The 22569-nt window shown below is 32.4% G+C and overlaps 1 protein-coding gene across 1 annotated transcript in view; it reads right to left on the bottom strand.

The window, feature by feature from the left end:
- Positions 1-22569, bottom strand: part of LOC143192337 (neuroligin-4, X-linked) — a 202458-nt gene that overhangs the window by 45989 nt on the left and 133900 nt on the right. Inside the window, exons 7-8 of the mRNA XM_076397610.1 lie at positions 13909-14395; positions 10076-10352 (exon numbers count right to left, since the gene is read on the bottom strand). Coding sequence (XP_076253725.1) covers positions 10076-10352; positions 13909-14395 — 764 coding nt within the window. The remainder of the gene's footprint in view (positions 1-10075; positions 10353-13908; positions 14396-22569) is intronic.

Below are 22569 nucleotides of genomic sequence, written 5' to 3'. Positions count from 1 at the left end.
ATAGATGAATTGGCTCAGCTCTGAATGAAATTGGAGGGGGCTTCCATAATTCATGAGAAGGAGATCTCGCCTTGATCCAAGTGATGGAATATCTGCCGCACATTGAAGGGTGTTATGCTACCAGTATAATTCTCAAGGCAGCATTCTGGACTGGGTTACGTCTCCTCACATAGGAGGGAGCTGCAGTGATGTAGCATTGATTTCAATAATCCAGCTTACTTCCAATTAGTGTCTTATATATATATATATATATATATATATATATATATATATATATATATATATATATATATATATATATATATGTGGAATTACTAAAGCTGATAGAGAAATTGATGTAGGAAAATGAGGCAAAATTCACTAAATACTAAACGAATTAAGGTAGACGAGGCGTAGCTCGATGGACAAAACGGAGAAAAAATACCTCCGCTCGCATTTAACACTCTTCAGGCATTTCGTTTAATGTCAGCGTTCTAAAGAATTCGCCTCTTTTGTGTTCACCCTTTTGAGTGTACCGTCAAAAATATTTGCGTCACCCTCTGCGAACTTATTTACATAAAAACCTTCTATAAGTCTTTTTAACGGTGCCGACAAAGAAATATAATGTTTTTAGCAACGGTTAATACTACCGGGCGGAAAAATTTGCGGAGATGCATAAAACGCCACCGAGGATTTTCATTCTCCCGGAAATTTATAAGAAAATCTTGTAATCACAATTCCAAAAAGGCGAAAATAACGTTTTTAATAAAAATTTCCTGTTCAAAAATCAACAAATCACTTTTAGATGGAACGCCTCGAATATTTTCAGTTGTTACTCGTGATGCTGCAATCAGAAGGGCGATTTTCCAGATTGTATTTTGCAATTAAATTGTTCTGCCGACTCTTGCGATAATAAGCCTTTATTTATTTTGTGAATATTTCATAAATTTTCTGATTTCCGTACGATTGCTTTTTTAGCTTATTATATATTATTCTAGAGGACCCAACAGATGTTGTCCTATCTGAATATTGGCTTTTGACGAATAAATAAAATCACTACAAATTTGACTAATTTCATTGAGGTGTCCCTCGTTCTGAATCTATTAGCCACCCTCCACTTTAATTTATAGTTGCGTTTGCAAACTGATCTCTTAAATTCAGGTTATCCATTCAATATTCTTGTGTTGTTCAATTTATCCGATAGTTTCGGACTATTTCTTCATTATATGTATGTTGGTCAATATTAACAGGAATGTAGACGAAATTTCCCTAACATTGTTATAGGTATTAAGGACTCTTTAGTAATTAATTACTTCTTACTATTGACTGTTTCAGTCGTGTACTTTTAGTTACTATTTTTGGTTCTATTAGTTTCATTCGATTGATTTTTAACGTACTGGTCGTCCTAGACATTGACAAAAATGTACCCAATTTATTCTTACATAGATTTACATGTAATATATATAGATTTACGATTTTTTTGTGGTAGTTTGCTTGTAAATAACAATATATTTTATATTAATATAGCAGCATTTTGGAATGACATTTAAAGTTGTTAATGTAATAGGGTAAAAATATTAAAATTGTGAATGATAAATAGTAAAATACCTGTGACTGCTTTAGTGGCAATAATAGGTAATATTTCGATTACTCTCTCGATTTTTTAAAAAAATATTTCCATTCGATAATAAATAAAGCATTTACATTATTTAAAAAGCTCTAGTAGTTATTGTGGGATCATTTTTAATTATGTCATGAAGTATGTTAGTTTTTTTTTTCTATGATTAGATATATATTTAAGTTCTGTTGTATTGTCTATATTTATAATAATATATTACATAAAAATATTCGTTTTTACAGATCTACAGAACATTTAAATATAAAAGTTCAAATATCAAATATAAAATACTTAAAATGAAATTATTAATTGCATGTTAATAGTATTCAGTACTTTTTTTCCTTTTCTTTTCTAAAGTTAGTACGTGAAGGAATATGTACACTTCCATCTCGCTTATACTACCGTTGGAAAATATAACCACATATAAAATTAACTGATCCAACCAATTATCTCCGTCCTTTCCTCTCTTACAATTTATATAGGAAAGGCTTTGTACATCTTCGTCTGACATCACGAATTGAACAAAACAGTCGAACCGTGCATTTAACTGAAAATAGTAATTACAATTTTCAGTCGCTAGTTTTCTATCCACTGTTTTGCGACCATCGACTGTTTCGACTGTTTTCAGTCGATAGTTCTCAACGCTACTATATAGCTTACCTAATTTACGCTTTAGTAATTCCGATATAGATGATTCGATGCTCGAGTGTTCGGATTCGATGGTTTATGGGGAGGGGTGGAAACGAGTGTGGCTAGCAGCTGTTCTCGGTTCTTTCTGCGGCACAGCCATAACTGAGGGCGAGTTACCTTCTTCTATTGCACAACGCATCATCATAAGGTTTTTAATCAATAAAGGCGTTAATTCATGGGAAATTTTCACTCGTTTGAATACAATGTTTGGGGATGCTACACTGCTTCAAAATCCAGTGTTTATGTGGGTCAGATAATTCAGAGATGGGCGAGAACAAGTCGAACAAGTTATTGAAGGTGATCGCCAGTTAAGGATATAAAAATCTCACCAGAGTCGGATGTCAGATTTGGAAGTGTTCAATTCATGATCACTAATCAATTTGGCTTTAGAAAAATTAGTGTTCTTTGGGTTCCAAGATGTTGACCAAAAATCAAAAACAGGTCAGGTCGGAGATCACTGAAAGATATTTGAATCGATTTTGACAAGAAGGGCAAGTTTTTGGGGTGTATTGTCACTCGTAATAAGACGTGGGTTCATCATTACCCTCCCGAATCATAAATGGCGAGTAAGGAATAGCGAAGGAAGGATGTAGGCTACCCAGTGAAAACCTAAAACCGTTCCTCAGTCGAAAAAGTGCACTAAATTGTTTTCTTTGACTCAAGGGCGTTTTACTAACTGATTTTATTCAAAAGGAATTAATCGATTTTGACAAGTAAGGGAAGTTTTTGGGGTGTATTGTCACTTGTAATAAGACGTGGGTTCATCATTACCCTTCCGAATCATAAATGGCGAGTAAGGAATAGCGAAGGAAGGATGTAGGCTACCCAGTGAAAACCTAAAACCGTTCCTCAGTCGAAAAAGTGCACTAAATTGTTTTCTTTGACTCAAGGGCGTTTTACTAACTGATTTTATTCAAAAGGAATTAATCGATTTTGACAAGTAAGGGAAGTTTTTGGGGTGTATTGTCACTTGTAATAAGACGTGGGTTCATCATTACCCTCCCGAATCATAAATGGCGAGTAAGGAATAGCGAAGGAAGGATGTAGGCTACCCAGTGAAAACCTAAAACCGTTCCTCAGTCGAAAAAGTGCACTAAATTGTTTTCTTTGACTCAAGGGCGTTTTACTAACTGATTTTATTCAAAAGGAATTAATCGATTTTGACAAGTAAGGGAAGTTTTTGGGGTGTATTGTCACTTGTAATAAGACGTGGGTTCATCATTACCCTTCCGAATCATAAATGGCGAGTAAGGAATAGCGAAGGAAGGATATAGGCTACCCAGTCAAAACCTAAATCTGTTCCTCAGTCGAAAAAGTGCTTTCAACTGTTTTCTTTGACTCAAGGGGTTTTACTAACTGATTTTCTTCAAAAAGAATGAATCGATTTTGACAAGTAGGGGAAGTTTTTGGGGTGTATTGTCACTTGTAATAAGACGTGGGTTCATCATTACCCTCCCGAATCATAAATGGCGAGTAAGGAATAGCGAAGGAAGGATGTAGGCTACCCAGTCAAAACCTAAAACCATTCCTCAGTCGAAAAAGTGCTTTAAACTGTTTTTTTTTCTGACAAAATCGCGTGTAAAAGTAAACGTCTATTCCAATTCCGACGGTATGTCCATTCGAGACATCATCATCCTTCCTGACAGCGCTAGGCTGCACAACGTAGTTTTGAAAAGGAATACATTGGAAGAGATGCACTGGTAAACCCTCGAATATCCTCCTTATAGCCCTGTCTTATCACTTGGCGATTATTTTTTGTTTGTGTCATTGAAAGGATCACTCGGAGGTGAAAGATTTGAAAACAATGAAGAAGTAAAATGAGCGCTATTGGCTGACAACTTGCCCTCAAACTTTTTCTGAAGATGGAATATTCAAGCTTCCAGATGGGTGGCAAAAGTGTGTAGAGCGCGCAGGTGATTACATTGAAAAATGTAAAGTGTTTAGTTTATGTATACTTTTATCAGTACATTTATTTTACAGAATTATCGTTTATATTTGGTTCCCAATCAACCTCTTCAACATTGGTTCGTCGCAAATGTACCTTATGAGACTTAATATACAATAACACTTAACACAATTATCTTTGTTAGTAATTTATAATAAGAATACACTAATACTACATTTTTTCGATACTGCTGCCTTAGAATGTGATAGATTGAATTATTTTATGATTGTTTAACATTAAATTACTAAAAAATATTGGAAAAATATTCTCAAATCTGATTTGTGAAATCATTTGGGTAACATTCCAGTTGTTGGAGAAGTCATCGCTCATTATTAAGTTGTTAATTTAATTAATTAAAGTAGTAATTTAATAAACCCATTAAATCAACGCAGCAACATTAAGCGAACGTCGTCTAATTCACATTATTCAACAACAGCTCTCCGTTTCGAACTAAATAAGGAATTAAATATATAACACGAGTCGTTTAAATGGGGGCATTTTAAAACGAACCCTCGCGAAACTCGAATAACCATAAAACTTGTGTTTTTTAATCGCCAGGGGCGGCCCTTATATAATTAATAAAAATGCCGCTTACCTTTTTCGGTTTTGTGGATTTTTTTTATAAAACGGACCCGAACAGCCGATTCTCAGACCTACTGAACATGCATAAAAATTTCCTAAGAATCGGTCAAGTCGTTAAATAAATATAAATATATATATATATATATATATATATATATATATATATATATATATATATATAATAGTAATAATATTGAAATAGTACTGCGTCAAACTATTACTTAAAAGTATACATACTTGCCTCTCTAAAGCATTTTACTCGTCAGAGGAGGCCCCCATTACATCGTTCCTGTTCTGTTCCAAGTAAGTAGTAACTAAATAGTCACCAAAATACAACCGGAAATAAATAAATATATATATATATATATATATATATATATATATATATATGTATATATATATATTATATATATTAGAGAAGGTCTTCAAGTACGGCTTGTTCTAAAAAAACCTACACTAGAATTTTATGCTGATGGAATAATACGTCAATCCGCAAAATGACAAAAGCTAATCTATCAAAACACTTCATGGCGAACTCTATATTGAGCTTTAGAAAAATCCGTATTGGTCATTGTTCACTATACCTTTAAATATTTATTGACTAATTGTAAAATGGAAATAAAATATTTATATTTCCAGATATTCGACCAATTCAGTTTGGTTTTATTTTAGTGAAATATTATTGTAGCATTTCGTTTTATATATTTTAGCATATTTTTAATGGAACACATAAAAAGGAGCAATATATTTTTATTACCTCCGAATATTTTAATATTGACTTTTAATAATTTAGCAAATATGAACATGTGAGAAATATAAAAAACGATGATCTATATTATTATTTAATATATATATAGCAACTATTGAAAGAAGAATTCAAATACTGAAATGGTTGTTTATACAATGAGGTTGTTCATGTATTGGCTGAAAAGTTCCCAGATTAACTAATAAGAAGGATTGGTTGAGAATTTGTTTGCGCTTTTGGATGGGTAATATTTTTTATTAACTCAGAATAGTCTAATATTGACTTTTAATAATTTGGGGCTAGTTATGATACAGCGTATGCGTAGAAAGTATAAAGAACGATGATATACATTCTTCATTAAATATAAAAATATAGTAACAATTCCAAGAACTTTTAATTTACTATTATTTGTTATTATTATTTTGTTATATCCTATTGTCTTCAATTTCATGGATGTGGAAATATTAATCTAGTTTTAGTAAATTAATAAAAATAGTAATAATTTTGAAATAGTAATTATTCAATATTCACAATCTGTTCTGAGTTAGCTGTTGTTGTCTGCAGATTAAAATGTGATGACTTTAGATCTCAATGTGTTTCATACTGCATTATCTATCAAAATGGATTTAGGGTACGTTCAACTGACGAAGGATCAAATTAATTTTTAGTATATTAATTAAATATTACTTGACATAACTACATTCTTCAGATTCAGAACTGCTATAACTTAAAATATACTTGTTAAAAATATTTCCATAAATCTTATACATATCATCTAAAGATAAAACACATATGAAATAAAATTGTACTTGGAAGTGTTTCTCAAAAGTTAGTTTTATGACATAATTAAATACATTTTGCAGAGATTTTAAATAATAACTAATACTAAAATAAAATAATTACGTATCTAATCGACAGAATATTGGAACAGGGAACACTTAAATTGTCAATAAGTTACCATTAGAAATTACTTACCGTACATTTCCATCTGGATTATATTGATTTTAATATTCAATGTTTATTTTCATCCTCTACCTTGTTCAATTTTTCTCCATATTATTTATATTCCTCCTTTATTTTCTTTCTATTCAATAATGGCAAAGAGCACATAGCATCAAGCAATCGATATTTTTTCGTTTTCGTTTAGCAGCCTTTATAAACTCCTCTACATTTTCTTTTTACCTTTATCATTCAATTTTCGCTTGAATATCGCGGTTTTTCTATTATATCATTTATTTAGATACTCAGAATCAAAATTACAGCTTGTTGCTGATACGCAGTTATTCCATAATCTTGAAATTGAAAGAGAAATGTTGAAATTTGATTGTATTGAATATTTCGAGATTTGGAAAATTAATAATGAAAAACTAGGAAATGCCCCGTCTATCTAAGATAGCGATAGTTATGTTTATTAAAAAACTGTATGTCTAGATTTGGATGTCATCGATTAGTTAATTATTATATAAATGGTGAAAACCATTCAAAATTACAACTTGCTGTTAAAAACCTAACATAATTGGAAAGATAATAAAGGGAAATTAGTTAGACAAGGTTTTATCAGATAGAAATGTGATTGCATATATATTAGCAGTTAAAAGAAGATGAAGTTAGAGTTAATATAGACAGTAGTTATTTGGAAAAAATTAGATTTATCAAGTTAAGTAATATTGGTTTAACCAAAATTAAAAAAATACATTTAAATCTTATATCATCAAAATACTATAATCCTTGTATTGAGTGAATGAAGATATAAACATTTATATCAATATTGTTAAATTTTCTCACACTTTCTTCGATTTTTTATGGAAAATATTAAAATCACAGAACCTAGTAAGAGCGCTAATTTAATAGAATCAGTGGTAAACGCAAAATCTTCAGAGCGACTAAGCTTTAAAATTAGGCAAAATATTCACAAATTCAACTTCAATACAACTAAATGAAAATATGGTAGAGGGAAGCACATTAATACATCGAATTCCAACTTGACAATTGGATATGAATAGGAAAATAATTTTGATTAAATTTTTCGATTCAAATGAGCGTTTAAGAAGTTGTTTGAAGTCGTCTGAAGCATATATGACTGAAAGTGAGGATATATTAAGTTTAATGTAATATACCTATAATATTTATAAATGTTTTATATAGTATTTGGATTATAAAGTGCCGTAATAATATATAGTGGATATCGTAGATTTAATCCTAAACTGTTGGTAGAAGGTAAACACAGTGAATGCTTAATACGCAGGATAGTGTAAACAAAACCACAGCGGCTGTTAAAATGCTTGTATGCTTTTATGCTGCCTCTCGTTGGAAAGTTGGGTTTGTAGCGGCGATTGTGAAAAACGACCGCCTAAAACTCGAACTGTAATTTGTCTCTGTTCCAATAATCTGTCGACTAGATACGTAATTGTTCTGTATTTGTTGGTACGAGGTAGGCGACCCGACAACTTTCAAATAACAGAGGGCGTTATTTTTCGCTGTTGGGTCCAGCTTGGCTTCAATCGAGACAATGTGTTATTTAAAATCTTTGCAAAATGTATTTAATTATGTCTTAAAACTAAATTTTAAAAAGTATTCCAAGGACAAGTTTAATTAATAAGTGTTTTATCTGTAGACGATATGTATAAGATTGGTGGAAATTTTTTTAACCAGTATATTTTATGTTACAGCAGTTTTTGAGTCAAAAATTATATTAACATCAACTGTAGTGCATAAAAATCAATCATTAGTGATTTATTTACGTTGAGTTCTGAATCTGAAGAATGTAGTTATGTCAAGTAATATTTAAGAAATATACTAAAAACTAATTTGATCCTTCGTCAGTTGAAGGTACCCTAAATCATTTTTGATAGATAATGCAGTATGAAACACATTGAGATCTAAAGTCATCACATTTTAATCTGCAGACAACAACAGCTAACTCAGAACAGATTGTGAATATTGAATAATTACTATTTCAAAATTATTACTATTTTTATTAATTTACTAAAACTAGATTAATATTTCCACATCCATGAAATTGAAGACAATAGGATATAACAAAATAATAATAACAAATAATAGTAAGTAATTAAAAGTTCTTGGAACTGTTACTATATTTTTATATTTAATGAACAATGTATATCATCGTTCTTTATATTTTCTACACATACGCTGTATCATAACTAGCCCTAAATAATTAAAAGTCAATATTAAACTATTCTGAGGTTAAAAAAATATTACCCATCCAAAAGCGCAAAGAAATTCTCAAACAATCCTTCTTATTAGTTAAACTGGGAACTTTTCAGCCAATACATGAACAACCTCATTATATAAACAACTATTTCAGTATTTGAATTCTTCTTTCAATAGTTGCTATACATCTGTATTAAATAATAATATAGATCATCGTTTTTTATAATTCCCACATGTTCACATTCGCTAAATTATTAAAAGTCAATATTAAAGTATTCGGAGGTAATAAAAATATATTGCTCCTTTTTACGTGTTCCATTAAAAATATGCTAAAATATATAAAACGAAATACTACAATAATATTTCACTAAAATAAAACCAAACTGAATAGGTCGAATATTTGGAAATATAAATATTTTATTTCCATTTTACAATTAGTCAATAAATATTTAAAGGTATAGTGAACAATGACCAACACGGATTTTTCTGAAGCTCAATATAGAGTTCGCCATGAAGTGTTTTGATAGATTAGCTTTTGTTATTTTGCGGATTGACGTATTATTCTATCAGTATAAAATTCTGGTGTAGGTTTTTTTAGAACAAGGAATACTTGAAGACCTTCTCTAATATATTTATATATTTATTATGAGAGAGCTCTATGCCGCGCGAGCTCACTTTTGACCAAAAACAACGACGAGTTGATGATGTGGAGCAGTGTTTGAAGATGATCAGGCATAATAAATCCGACTTTTTGCGTCAATCACCGAAAAACGGCCGCATTTGAAGAAAAAGAAAGTGCTGCTTGACCAAGACAATGCACCGTGTCATGAATCCATGAATTTAGCTTCAAATTGCTTCCTCATCCATCGTATTCTCTAGATCTGGCCTCCAGTGGCTATTTCCTGTTCTCAGATCTCAAAAGAATGCTCACTGGGAAGACATTTTCGTCGAATGAGGAGATTATTTTGAAGCAAAGGACAAATCGCACTACAAAAATGGTATCGAATAGTTGGAAGGTCGCTATAATCAGTGTAACACCCTTGAAGGGAATTATGTTGAAAGAAAAAACCAATTTTGCCAAAAAAATATGTTTTATTCTGGGAGACCGGGGAATTTTCAATTGACCTGTTACTATAATAGTTTTAGAATACTGTAGAGAAAAATGTTGAGTTAGTCAGCAACGGCTAATAGTAATATATTAATAAATTTAGAAACAAAGTGTATATCGATGATAAATTATGTAAAAAAATATTGATAGCCTATTAAATTTATCACGTAATATCGGGGCCGATAAAATTTGATTGAAGGTCGATAAATAAAGCGAAACCCGATGTATACTTACTGATGCTCAAGTAATATTGCGTCCCTATTTCGTATGGATCCCACGTCAATCCGCGGTACCTGGTTTTCTCTCTCGGCGTGCCGTAGTCGGGAACCTCCTTGTGGATGCCCGGCACATTCGGATCGCCCGTCTTCGCAAAGTTACTCACGAAATTCAGCAGCGCCTCCGACACACCCATATCTTGCCTCGAATAGTTTTGGGGAAAAAACGGCAGGCCGCCGACCAGGGGCTGGCCGAGGATGTACGTCAAGTCTTCGCCTCTCACGCTACCCAGTCTCTATAAAAGAAAAAAGAAACAGCAATTAATTTAACCAATTAATATTAATCGACTGTTTGAGTTTTTTATTAACTATTATCATATTGTGCTTGGATATATATTTTTATGGAAAGTGTTTTTATTATTTATTCATCTATTTAAAGTTGCTTCAACATATATAGTCAATTCAAAGTTTATTTGTATACGTGGCATCAAGATGTTTAATCTATTGCCTGTCGCAGTTTATAAATTCGTTTTAGAATAGGATATTTTACTTCTCATTTTATTCTTGTTAAAAAGAGACACAATGCTGTTTGATTAGTTCGAACATGTAAACGAATGAACCTGTCAAAGTCGTCCATTTGTCAGACGTATGCAAAATTCTTGAAAGCAATAGTAGTAAGAGGTTGTAACACTAACCTATAAATTATTGTGGATATATACTGGAACTGTAGTTCTTAGATATACTATGATGTTAAAATAAATTATATTTGATACCATTTTTGTTCAATTATTTTATTTAGATTAGCATTTTGTTGTATGTCATAGCCAAACTGAACTAAAACTCAGAGTTGATGCGGCAACGTCACACATTTCGATGACATATACAAATAAACTTTGAATATACTATATACCTTTTTATATATTTTTTAATCTCCTTTTGGTTAACTAAAGTTTACCTGAACTGGACCTACTGTTTAACGTGGGCTCCGAACCACGGTCGCATCCCAGAAGGCATCCGATCTCACCCACCCATTATATCATTTCCCTTTTCGGATTTTACATTATTATCCATGGACAATCACAAATGTTGAACAATTACAGACCTACATTTATATGATATTGCCCCGGTAAGATTGGAACCCGCGATTATGTTAACAGCAGGACCGTTTTGGCGTCCTTACCACTACGCCAACCAAGCCAGCTTGACATATAGTCTATTAAAAATAATAGTGAACTCATGTCATCAAGATCTTTAATGTATTGCCTGCCACAATTTGCAAAATCGGTTTAGAACAAAAGGTGATGGAAAAGAATGAATGTTGTAATAAGAATTGGTTAAGTTTTACTAGTCATAACAATTATTAATAATTCATTGCAGATATACGAGAGTCACTATTTATGTTTCGGGAATAAGAAGAAAAACAAATAGTTAAGCTGCGAATATATTTTTATTGTTTTTTAAAGTACTCTCCACGATGATCGATATACTTTTGCATATGTTTAAATCAATTTCCAAAGCATTTATTCCATTCTGAATGAGATATCTTCAAAACGCGATTTTTGAACGCTTCAATAGCTTTTGCGGGAGATCAAAATCGTTGACCACGAAGTTTATTCTTGAGAGATAGGAACAAAAATAAGTCATTGGGTGCCAAATCAGGGCTGTACGGCGGATGACCCATCAATTCGATGTTTTGAGTGCTCAAATAATCCCTTGTTTGACAGCTCGCATTCTCATGATGAAGAACAATCCGGTGTCTCTTGTTTATTTTCCTTATTTCACTGAAGACTTCTGGCAAACAAATGGTTGTGTACCAATCAGACTTTACTGTTCTACAATCCTCTAGCGGCACTGCTGCAATGTGACCAGTTTTTCCGAAGAAACAGGCCACTATTTTCGTTGAAGCGGTTCGTTTGTTAACAACTTTTGTTGGATTTGGTTCATCTTAGAACACCCATACTGTCGACTGCTGCTTACTTTCGGGCTCATACGAATGTATCCATGATTAGTCATCTGTCACGATTTTATAAACGTCTTTCGAAGTACCGCGACTGAATTTTTTGTGCATTTCTTTGCACCAATCGACACGAATCTTTTTTTGAGCGATTGTCAAATTGTGTGGGATCTAACGCGAACATAACTTTCGCACAGCTAAGTGTTCATGTAAAATCGTATATATGCTGGTGGAACTAATGCTTAGGGATGCCCCAATCTTACACTAAGTGACATGATGATCTTTCTTAATCATTTCGCACACTGCTTCGATGTTTTCTGGTACAACAGGCGATTTTGGACGACCTTCAAGAAACTCGTCGGGCAGCGAACTAGGACCCCGATTAAATTTTACTAAACCAGCGATACAAAGTGGTTTTTGATGGAGCTTCATCACCAAAAGTCAAATTACGTTGATTGATGCACTCTTGTGATAATCCACGTCGAACATCGTAAAAAATCATCGCACGAAAATGTTCGCGATTCAGTTCTATTTTTTGCCGAGACGAAACTTTCAACTAAATATAAAATAAACAAATAGCGTCCGTGCGACAAAATGTTCCGAGTATGTATATCGTTAAAAATGTCAAACTTTAGGACGAAACCATCAGATGGACTCACATGACAACAGTGTTGCTCATTCCAGATATATAGTGACCCTCGTATTGTTTATGATGGAAACAGGAGTGGTTAATAAAACCTTTTGTTGAAAACTAATCAATTCAAACTAATTCAAGTTTCTAACTTGAACTTGACGAAGTCATACAAGCGCGTGTATCATTGATGAAAAAGGTTTATAATCAAATGGGGCAAGGTCTAGAGAACGACGCGTAAACGCGGTAACACGTCCCATCCAATTGCTTTCAACACTTTTTTGTGAACCTGTTTGGTTTATGTAAAATTTTGTTTCCGTGTCTTCGGGCTTACTTTATATGTTTCTCGTTTAATGTATGGTTCAAATTCATCATTTGTTGTCGGTAGCGATTACTATTACCTGTTTCACACCGGATTTTAAGAGTACGTAATACATCGCGTCACTTTGATATCACTTTTGATGAGTCGATCGGCCGACTTCGTGAGGTGATAATCTTGTTTTTTTGCACTCTGTGTTTTTTAAAATAAATCCGATTATCACCCGTTAGTATTCGATACAGAAATGTCTTCCGTCATAATTTTGAAGCCGCATTTCATAGACGATTTTTCATTTGCTTATCTTCAAGTGACATGTTCACCATTGAACGTAATTAATCGCTAGTGGATTCTTAGGCCACATGTAAGGTTTCTTCCAATTGTTTTGAGTTTAGGGTGGATCTTCATCCAATAACTCTTATAGTTTTTCGGTCTACCACAACGTTATTTGTCTTGCACATCGACATCACTAGTTTTGAATTTTCGAAAACACTCCTCGCATGTTTTTAAACGAAGACTTCCTGTGGATTTTTTATTGATGAAATAAGAAAAGTAATGTGTTGCGCAAATGCACGTTTCCAAGCACGAAACTTGATATTTTCAAATAGGTATATATTTAAGACCACCGTCTTCTACATCTATGTCTACATTCGTGACATATAACATATTTGGCTTTGGAGCTTGATGTTAGTTGCATATTTAAGCATAGCGACATCTGTTAGAAAAACCGATAATAACATTTCGGTCATCTGGTGTATCATCATTTCATCTGGTGTGTCAGGTGTTCATATTATTTTGGTCATGCCCTGTATATGTTAGATTGGAGAGGTATTATATCTATTATGGAAAGAGTAAATGATATAACTTAACTAAGCATTTAAAGAATATTATAAGAAACTGAACCTTTCGTGATAAAACCGAAAATGTTGATTTTAATTTGGAACACGTTACCTGTGGATAATCGCTTTCTTTTGTCTGGTAGCCGAAATGAAAAAAGTAAGTCTTCGCGCCGCGCCTCGCGTGCAAATACGCGACCCGAACCAGCGGCGCCACCGTATGCCCGTCACTTAACGCCTCCATCGTCGAGTCCCGGATATTAATCGGGTGCGGGATGGGTTTGTCCCAGTCCGTGTACTCGTTCCTGACGGCACTGAATATCTCGTTCAAGTGATACACGTAAGTGTTCCTAATGTAAGTCCTTAATATGCGGTTGCGTTGGTCCTCCTCGAATCCGTACTGGATATCGTTGGCGTTGAAGTCCCCGTAGCTCTCCGTGGTGGTTATTCCCAGCATCACCTCGCAGGTGATGAAGTTCTCGCTGGCGTGCTCCATGGCGTAGGTCGGGTCCGTGGATTCTCCGTCGATTGGCAGTGATGGCGCGATCCGAGGCATGAATCGGACGCTTTCCAGGTTGACATCCAGTAGTGCTTGCAACGGCCTGGAACATAGATACACGATTCAAGATAAAAACTATTAGGTATATATTAGCATTGGGAACTATCGACTGAAAACGACTGTCGACTGTTTAGTATATTTTAAATTAATTACATCTTATATTAGATATGCTTGGTCAATCTTAATTTACAAATTAATTTATTATAATAGTTCTGATGTACTTGCATTAACATACAGGCAAGGCGAGTAAGGGTTTAATACATTATGTATTTCAGTATGTATTTCAAAAAATATTAAATACAAATACACTAAGTTAGTGTGGTATAGTTCGCTTCAATCTTCTGATTTCTTGCGTGTTGTCCCGTAGCTGTATTCTCTTCAACATTGTTGTGATTTAGCAACATTATTTCATGTCTTAGGCCGAAATTTTGGATCAGCTCGCACATACATTTGATTTCGAACTCATCGTGTGGATATAAGTATTGGTAATCAATCGTAGAACTTTGTTTTACATGCGTTAGATTACTAGTTGGTTTGATGTTCTAGTGCGACTCCATATTTGCACCTCTCCAGGTCCAAATTTGCTGTATAATTGACTGATGAATGAATCTCTTTGAGTATAGGTCAAGGTGTAAATATCTTTCGTGTGAATTATTCCTATTTATCCTTTTCTAATAACGGGTACAATTGTTTGGCTTTGCGTGTAATCTGCTCTGGTTTTTGTCATGATATTTCCAGTTTAACCTACCATCAATGTATTTGGCTCATTCTGCTTGAGAATTTGGACATCTGTCAAGAGATAAAATTAGATATTACCTATTAAGCAGTATTTTTCAGTCTCTAGTACATTTGTAGATTTTGTCGACCGCTACCTCTCCTTTTTCTATAGTCTTAGAGAGAAATACATCTTTTGCCGTAGCGGTGTCGTCGGAAATTATTAAAGGTACTATTTCTTTCGCTGTAGGGATATCAGCAGTATAGCGCAGATACAGGAGAGGTTCCAGGCTACTACCCAGTGGATGTTTGGTAAATTACTAGTTATTACAACCTGTTTGAGTCGCTATTTTTAGTCCGACTGATGTGACTAATTCCTACTATAGATTATTTCCCTGTCGGACCTATTTGTTTCATTTAATTGATTTATATATATTATATATATATATATATATATATATATATATATATATATATATATATATATATATATATATATATATATATATATATAGTTATTGAAATCGTTATTTTCTAAACTCCTAAATTGTTTTGAAAAATTTATAAAAAAAACTTCAAAACTAATTTGTAAATTTTACTTTTATTTTTTATTATATATATTTTTAATGTTACTAAAATTAAAATCTAGACAGGACGTTCTTCAATAAGTATTCAACATTCTTCCGTCCTAAATTACTGCAAATTTAAAAAAAAAGCAGATTTTCTCACTACCTGAGCTCAAAACGTTGATCATCTTGAGTTCTTGTCCTAGATCTGCATTGTAAACAGATTGAGTTATCTCGACAGTGATATAACAAAGAAGTCTTTTGTTATGGGCTTAAGGATTTGTTTGTATAGGAGTACTTTTGTTTGTGTGACAGGGTTTTCAAAGTTTCGTATCTATAGTCAGTCAAAAATTACAGTAAATTCACGGCATTAAAATGTATGTTTGTTCCTTATTGGCATTTTCAATCAGAGTAATCTCAAATATCAAGTAGCAATTTGATAAGGGGTTATTCAGTTACATAGTCGAATGCATGAGTCAGTACTTTATCCCTTATTATCTACATATTAGAAGGAAAATGTACGGTCTGATCTTAAAACGAATTTATAAATTGTAATTGGCAACAAATTCGAGGTTATTCGTTTTTATTTACCTAAGCATTCTGATGTATCATTTCCAAGTATTTTGCTGGCATTTGGTTATTATTTTTTCAATAGGGATATATGGATTTCTTTTATCTGTTCAAGTTATAGTTATAGTCGAGTACACGTTAATATTAGAGCAAAATAGGTTTATGGACCTTAAGACAAATTAATAACATGTCAATTGAACAGTCTCCGCCCTACCATATTAAAACATATGTTTTTGGCAAAATTAGTTTTTTTTTATTCAACATAAGTCCCTTCGAGTGTGATACACTGATTATAGCGACCCTCCAACTTTTTGATACCATTTTTGTAGTACGATTGGTCCTTTGCTTCAAAATAGGCCTCAGATTCGGCGATCAATTTTTCATTCGAGGAAAATTTCTTCCCAGCGAGCATTCTTTTGAGATCCGAGAACAGAAAATAGTCGCTGGGGGCCAGATCTAGAGAATACGGTGGATGAGGAAGAAATTCGAAGCCCAATTCATGGATTTTTGCCATCGTTTTCACTGATTTGTGACTCGGTGCGTTGTCTTGGTGAAGCAGTACTTTCCTTTTCTATAAATGCGACCATTTTTCCGTGATTTCGTCCTTCAAACGGTTCAAAAACGCTAATTAATAGTGGCTGTTGATGGTCGTTCCTTTTACAAGGTAGTCAATGAAAATTATTCTATTAATCCGAATAATCAACCCGTCGTAATTTTTGGTTAAAAGTGATCTCGCGCGGCACCGACTTTATACAGAGCTTTCTCATACCCAAATATTCGTGAATGATATGATATAGACATTTACTTGATATCTTTAGAGTGTCCGCTATTTCATTAAATTTCAATTTACGGCCTTTCAATATCATTTTGTGGATTTTTTAAATGTTTTCGTCGATAATAACCTGTTTTGGGCTCAACATGCGAAATTCCTTTTTATCCATTTTTTCACAATAACAAATGTTCCTTCACTCAAAATATCATAATTCACAAACTAATGATTCGACAGCTGTCAAATTTATACCGGCGTCTTTAAGGGTTAGGGCTAACTAAAAATATATGGATATAGTTCTAGTAGCCCCATCTATGTGTCAGACAGGGGACTTTTCAATTGATCTGTTACGTAAAGGTTTATTTTTTGTAAGCAATTTAGGATTGTATAATATTGATTGTTAAACAAGTATTGTCCTAATTATATTATTTAAGTAATATTATTGAAACATTATTTAATAATAACCGAGTTGCGTAAACAAAAGGCTCACCGTACCTACGCATACATAATCCATTTCAGTTTGTAACAAAAACAATTTTAAACGTAAAAATAAATAACATTTAAACGGGACTTAAATTTTAATCAATGCGTCGATATCAAATCAAGTTAAGACACCGGATTACCATACACACGGAATTTCAGATTATCGAGCAATTTCGACTCCCCAATAACTGGACGGAACCCCTTTTTTCCCTTGCGGTCATGTCATGGCGACCCCGTCGGATAATGCCTTAACAAGCGAAACCCTTCCAGTTTAATTATTCCAGACAATACAAATAAAAAAGTGCAAATTAAATTAAACCACTACGCAAATGTCTATCTGGTGCCGGTCCATTTAAAAAGGATGGAAATCCTTTTTATTCTCCACAGTCTCTATTTATCTGATAAATACTGGTTCCACGTTAGAATGCAAAACTAAACCGGACTTTTTGTTGCGCGTTTCGTTTAAAAGCAATTCTGCTCTAAATAATTTTTTCGAATTTGTAGTTGGGAACAAACGAATGAACTAAAAATGTCGTGTTTTTTTTCTCGTTAGTAGGGCGATTGGGTTTGTGAAAATTGTACGTGGAAATTTCCGCTTTATACTATTAAAAAGTTTATGCAATTAATTCTGGATTTTAATTTAAAAATTTTGAGTGAAAACATAATTCAGTTATTACGTAATTGTTTTAGCCTTTCGGGCACATTTGTTTTTATTAATATATTATCACGTGTTATCAATACCAAATATGTCTAAGCCATAGCAATTTTAGTTTCAGGATCTGACCTCCAACTATGCTATGCTTGTCGCATTTTAATTGAATAGTCTCGTTAGTAATCTCGTTAGCTCTACAAAATAAGCGTAAGTTGTATTGATAAACCAGCCTTGCAATTATTGCCTCTTATCCACACACGCCATCTTAGAGAACGAAAACTTATGTAGCACAACCCATTCGGCTTATTACTTCGGCCGCAGTTGCCATTGCCTGTTCTAATTGGGTTGTATGGAAGACGAATGTCATGAAGAATTCCAAAAGCCTAAATATCCGTCATCAGTGAACATAAGATCAGTCAAGCAATTTACAGCATCATTCCATATTCCATCCACTACTTGAAAAGCAGTGGAGAAACATCATCTTCTTGGCCAACATCAACTCAAATTTCCAATGAGCTCAACAAATCCTTTGACCTCTCGCACAGATTAATGAAAACATCGACTGAAGAGGCCTGAAGAAGTTTAATACTTTTTGGTCGGACACATTCAGCTTCTAAAACTACTCTAAATAAGAAACAAATCTCTTATCTAATTTGAATAATTGTCATAAAAATATTTTTAATAATTTAAACTAGAATTGTCAACTGGTAGATATTACAATAGAAAATAAGTATATAAGAGGAAGAAAATATACAGAAAAAAATATAAGGCTTGGCTACAAATGCTAATCCAATTATTATTTGTCACTAATAATGGATTGATGTTGAATAACCTAGATGATCTAGACAATGCCAAAAAATTGATAAATTTTAGATTTTTTGATATTTTGATAGACAAGTGGATACTATAGCGAGATTATTGAATCGAAATAGTATGGAATTTTGTCGCAATTTATAGAACTTCCAAAAAAAATTTCGAAGTGAACATTACTGATGTAGGTATATCAATAATCTAAATATGCCTTATTGGTTTTTGCTGTAAAAAATATTTTTTTTGTATAGAGTCGTTGCAATATATTTCATGTAGTCTAAATATGTCTCTTTTGTACAATTTTTTTATCGATTAAGTCATAGGAATTAAGAGGTAAAACTGAAGAGTATTTTTTCTTAATTACCTATAAGATATTAGACAAAAAAATTCTTTTCTGTGGTAACTAAAATATTGAATAAGAGTCGGCTTGAAGAAATTTTTCATTTTCTTAAATAAGTCAAAAAAACAATTGATAATTTCTAAATATCGTTACTGTTGTTTTATACTTTAAGCTATATATATATATATATATATATATATATATATATATATATATATATATATATATATATATAAATATATATAAATATAAATATATAAATATAAATATAGAAATATATATAATATATATATATATATATATATATATATATATATATATATATATATAATATTTTTATATTTACTATTGAAAACTTTTGTTATACTAAGTTATTCATTATATGTGGCCACAAAATATTTTGCATTAGTAAGGATAATATAGAACTAATATAGAACTCAATTTAATTACTATAAACATTATAAATACTGCTCTTTCGTTAAACTGTTGTGAGTAAATGTAGTACCAAAAAGAAACTAGCTAGTAATATAAATTTAGTTCAGGTATTTATGGAAATGACAGAAGTTAATTGGGGAGCTCATACCTTTTCAATACTTTTCGCTATTTTTTCATAATATTAAATCAAGTTTGTATCCGAAAATTATATTTTTAAACAAAAATATATATTATCCATTATTGTTTTTTGGTTGTTTTTCGTTACAAATGCTGTCCTAATTTTTTTTGTATTTAGGCATCTAAATTAAGATTCTTCTTATATATTTCTTTTGTAATTCAATAGTATTTTTCTAAATGTAACTTTATATAGTACCGTAACTTTGTTTCCATGTAAAATGCTGCAGAAAACTTTTGAAATTATTTTCTTATCATAATGATGTATCTAAACGCTGTTGTTTGTTTGTAGGTTATATAAATTCACCAAGTAATCTCGTATACCCTAGTCTCTTCGAACAATTTATTGTCGGATATATTCAAGGGATTATTTTGCGGTTAATCCTGATCTTCAATTTAAGACAGAAACATTAGCTATTAATGGATGCTGTTCGAATACTTTGAAGTTATTAAAAGTGCGAATATATCTTGAAAGAATTGGAAAATAATTTACTAAAAAACGTACTCTATTTGAAAATAAATAATAAAAAATGTGCAATACATTACAATAAAGGATGTTTTATCATAAATAGGCAGTATATATTTTAATTATGATCTTTCCAATAAAACAGTTAATGCATAAAATCTCTTTAGAGTGGGAGTAAAATAACTCTAACCTATAACAATTGCGGATGTTTAACTAACTGTTGTTTACTCCTTCAATAACATAATATATAATATATAAATCGATGACCCTAAACGCAAATAAGAATATTATTTAACGAACTTTACGTTACATGCATTTATTTATTTACTAATTTATATATTGCTACTTTTTAAACTTCAGTTACTAAGTTTATGCGTGGTGAAAAGAGGTTGTTAACGACGAAAACATTTAAAAAATCCAAAAAATGATTTTGAATGACCGTAAATTGTAATTGAATGATATAGCAGACACTCTAAAGATATCAACTGAACGTGTACATCATGTCATTCATGAATATTTGGGTATGAGAAACTTCTGTGCAAAGTGGGTGCTGTGCCAGCTCACTTTTGACCAAAAACAACGACGAGTTGATGATTCGGAGCCGTGTTTGAAGATGATCAATCGTAGTAAGACCGAGTTTTTGCGTCGATATATGACAATGTGTGAAATATAGCTCCATCATTTGACTCCGAAGTCCAATCGACAATTATCCGAGTAGACTGCACACTATAAACCCGCCCCAAAGCGTGGGAAAACGCAACAGTCGGCTGGCAAGGTTATGGCGTCTGTATTTTGGGATGCGCATAGAATAACTTTCATTGACTCCCTTGAAAAAACAAGGACCATTAACAGCGATTATTACATAGCATTATTGAACCGTTTAAGGGAGGAAAACGCCTGAAACCGACCGCATTTGAAGAAAAAAAAGTGACGCTTCACCAAGACAACGCACCGACTCACAAATCAGTGAAAATGATGGGAAAAATCCATGAATTGGGCTTCGAATTGCTTCCTCATTCACGGTACTCTCCAGATCTGGCGCCAGCGACTATTTCCTGTTCTCAGATCTCATAAGAATGCTCGCTGGGAAAAAATTATATATATATATATATATATATATATATATATATATATATATATATATATATATAGTTTACGTACATGTAACATATACTAACAGAAGTATCTAGTTCATCCAACAAATTACATTCACGTCGTTTATCTGCATGTCTTACGAAACTCGTATCGTTCTCGCGAACCCGAGGCCTCAACCTACTTTTCCTGCAAGATATTCATGGAGCAGATGCATGTGCACATCAAGTTCCACGACGGAGTTGTGTGTTTCGCAGCGGGGAAAATTGCTTCCTTGTAGTTGATTATAATAGCTGTTAAAACCGCGCATTTACCGAAATTCCAGCGGAGCTTTTCAGGCGGCTCCCGATAGATCGCTGATTATATATTCGGAACTGGGATAATGAGAATTTCCATGTCTGATTATCGATTTTGCTCTGATGTGGGTAGATCAGTGCTAAAATGTAAGATTGTAATGATTTATTATCCTCATTAATTACGATTGTAATTATGCAGACGACTTTTGTTGGTTATATTAGGCAAGAAGTTAGTGCAAGATTTTAAATTTAACGTGAAATATTACTGCCATAGAAATAGAAATAGTTTAACTGGTCGTTTATTGAATTACTCTTCTGGAATTGTCTTATTGCCTTGAATTTTATTAGAATTTTATTGATATAATTTATAATATTAATATAGTTTATCTAATATATCCATCTATCTCCTAGTAAATTAACACTAGTAGCTAGTTGCTTCTATCTTAATTTGCAATGGTTTTTAACTCAAAGAGTACTTATTCTATGATAGATACTGTGGCCTTACTTAAAATATCACAAAATAAAATCAAATGGTTTCATTCTTTTTAATTTTCTAACCAAGCCATCATTATCTAGAAGTCGAGGGAAACCTTAGTATTTATGTTATATCTTTACGCATAGTCCTTGATAAGGTTATCGACAGTTTCTATTTTTAGGCCCTTATACAGATTGTTATTATGAATGTATCATGGAGCATCAACAATGTCTTCTTTTGAAATATTTGTATGATATTCATTCGCTTCTATTTTCTAAAAGTTGTATTTATAATTGCTATTATTTTTTTACCTGTCGTATATATAAATTGCGAAAAGTGTAAGGTTTAGCACGAAACCTTTAATATGCTTAATAC

This window comes from Rhynchophorus ferrugineus, unplaced genomic scaffold (genome assembly GCF_030347505.1).
Source record: "Rhynchophorus ferrugineus isolate W39M unplaced genomic scaffold, kcgeb_rfMv2 rfM3, whole genome shotgun sequence".
Classification (NCBI taxonomy): Eukaryota; Metazoa; Arthropoda; class Insecta; order Coleoptera; family Curculionidae; genus Rhynchophorus; species Rhynchophorus ferrugineus.
The sequence above is the reverse complement of the archived record's forward strand: the minus strand, read 5'-3'. Positions and strand labels throughout refer to the sequence as shown.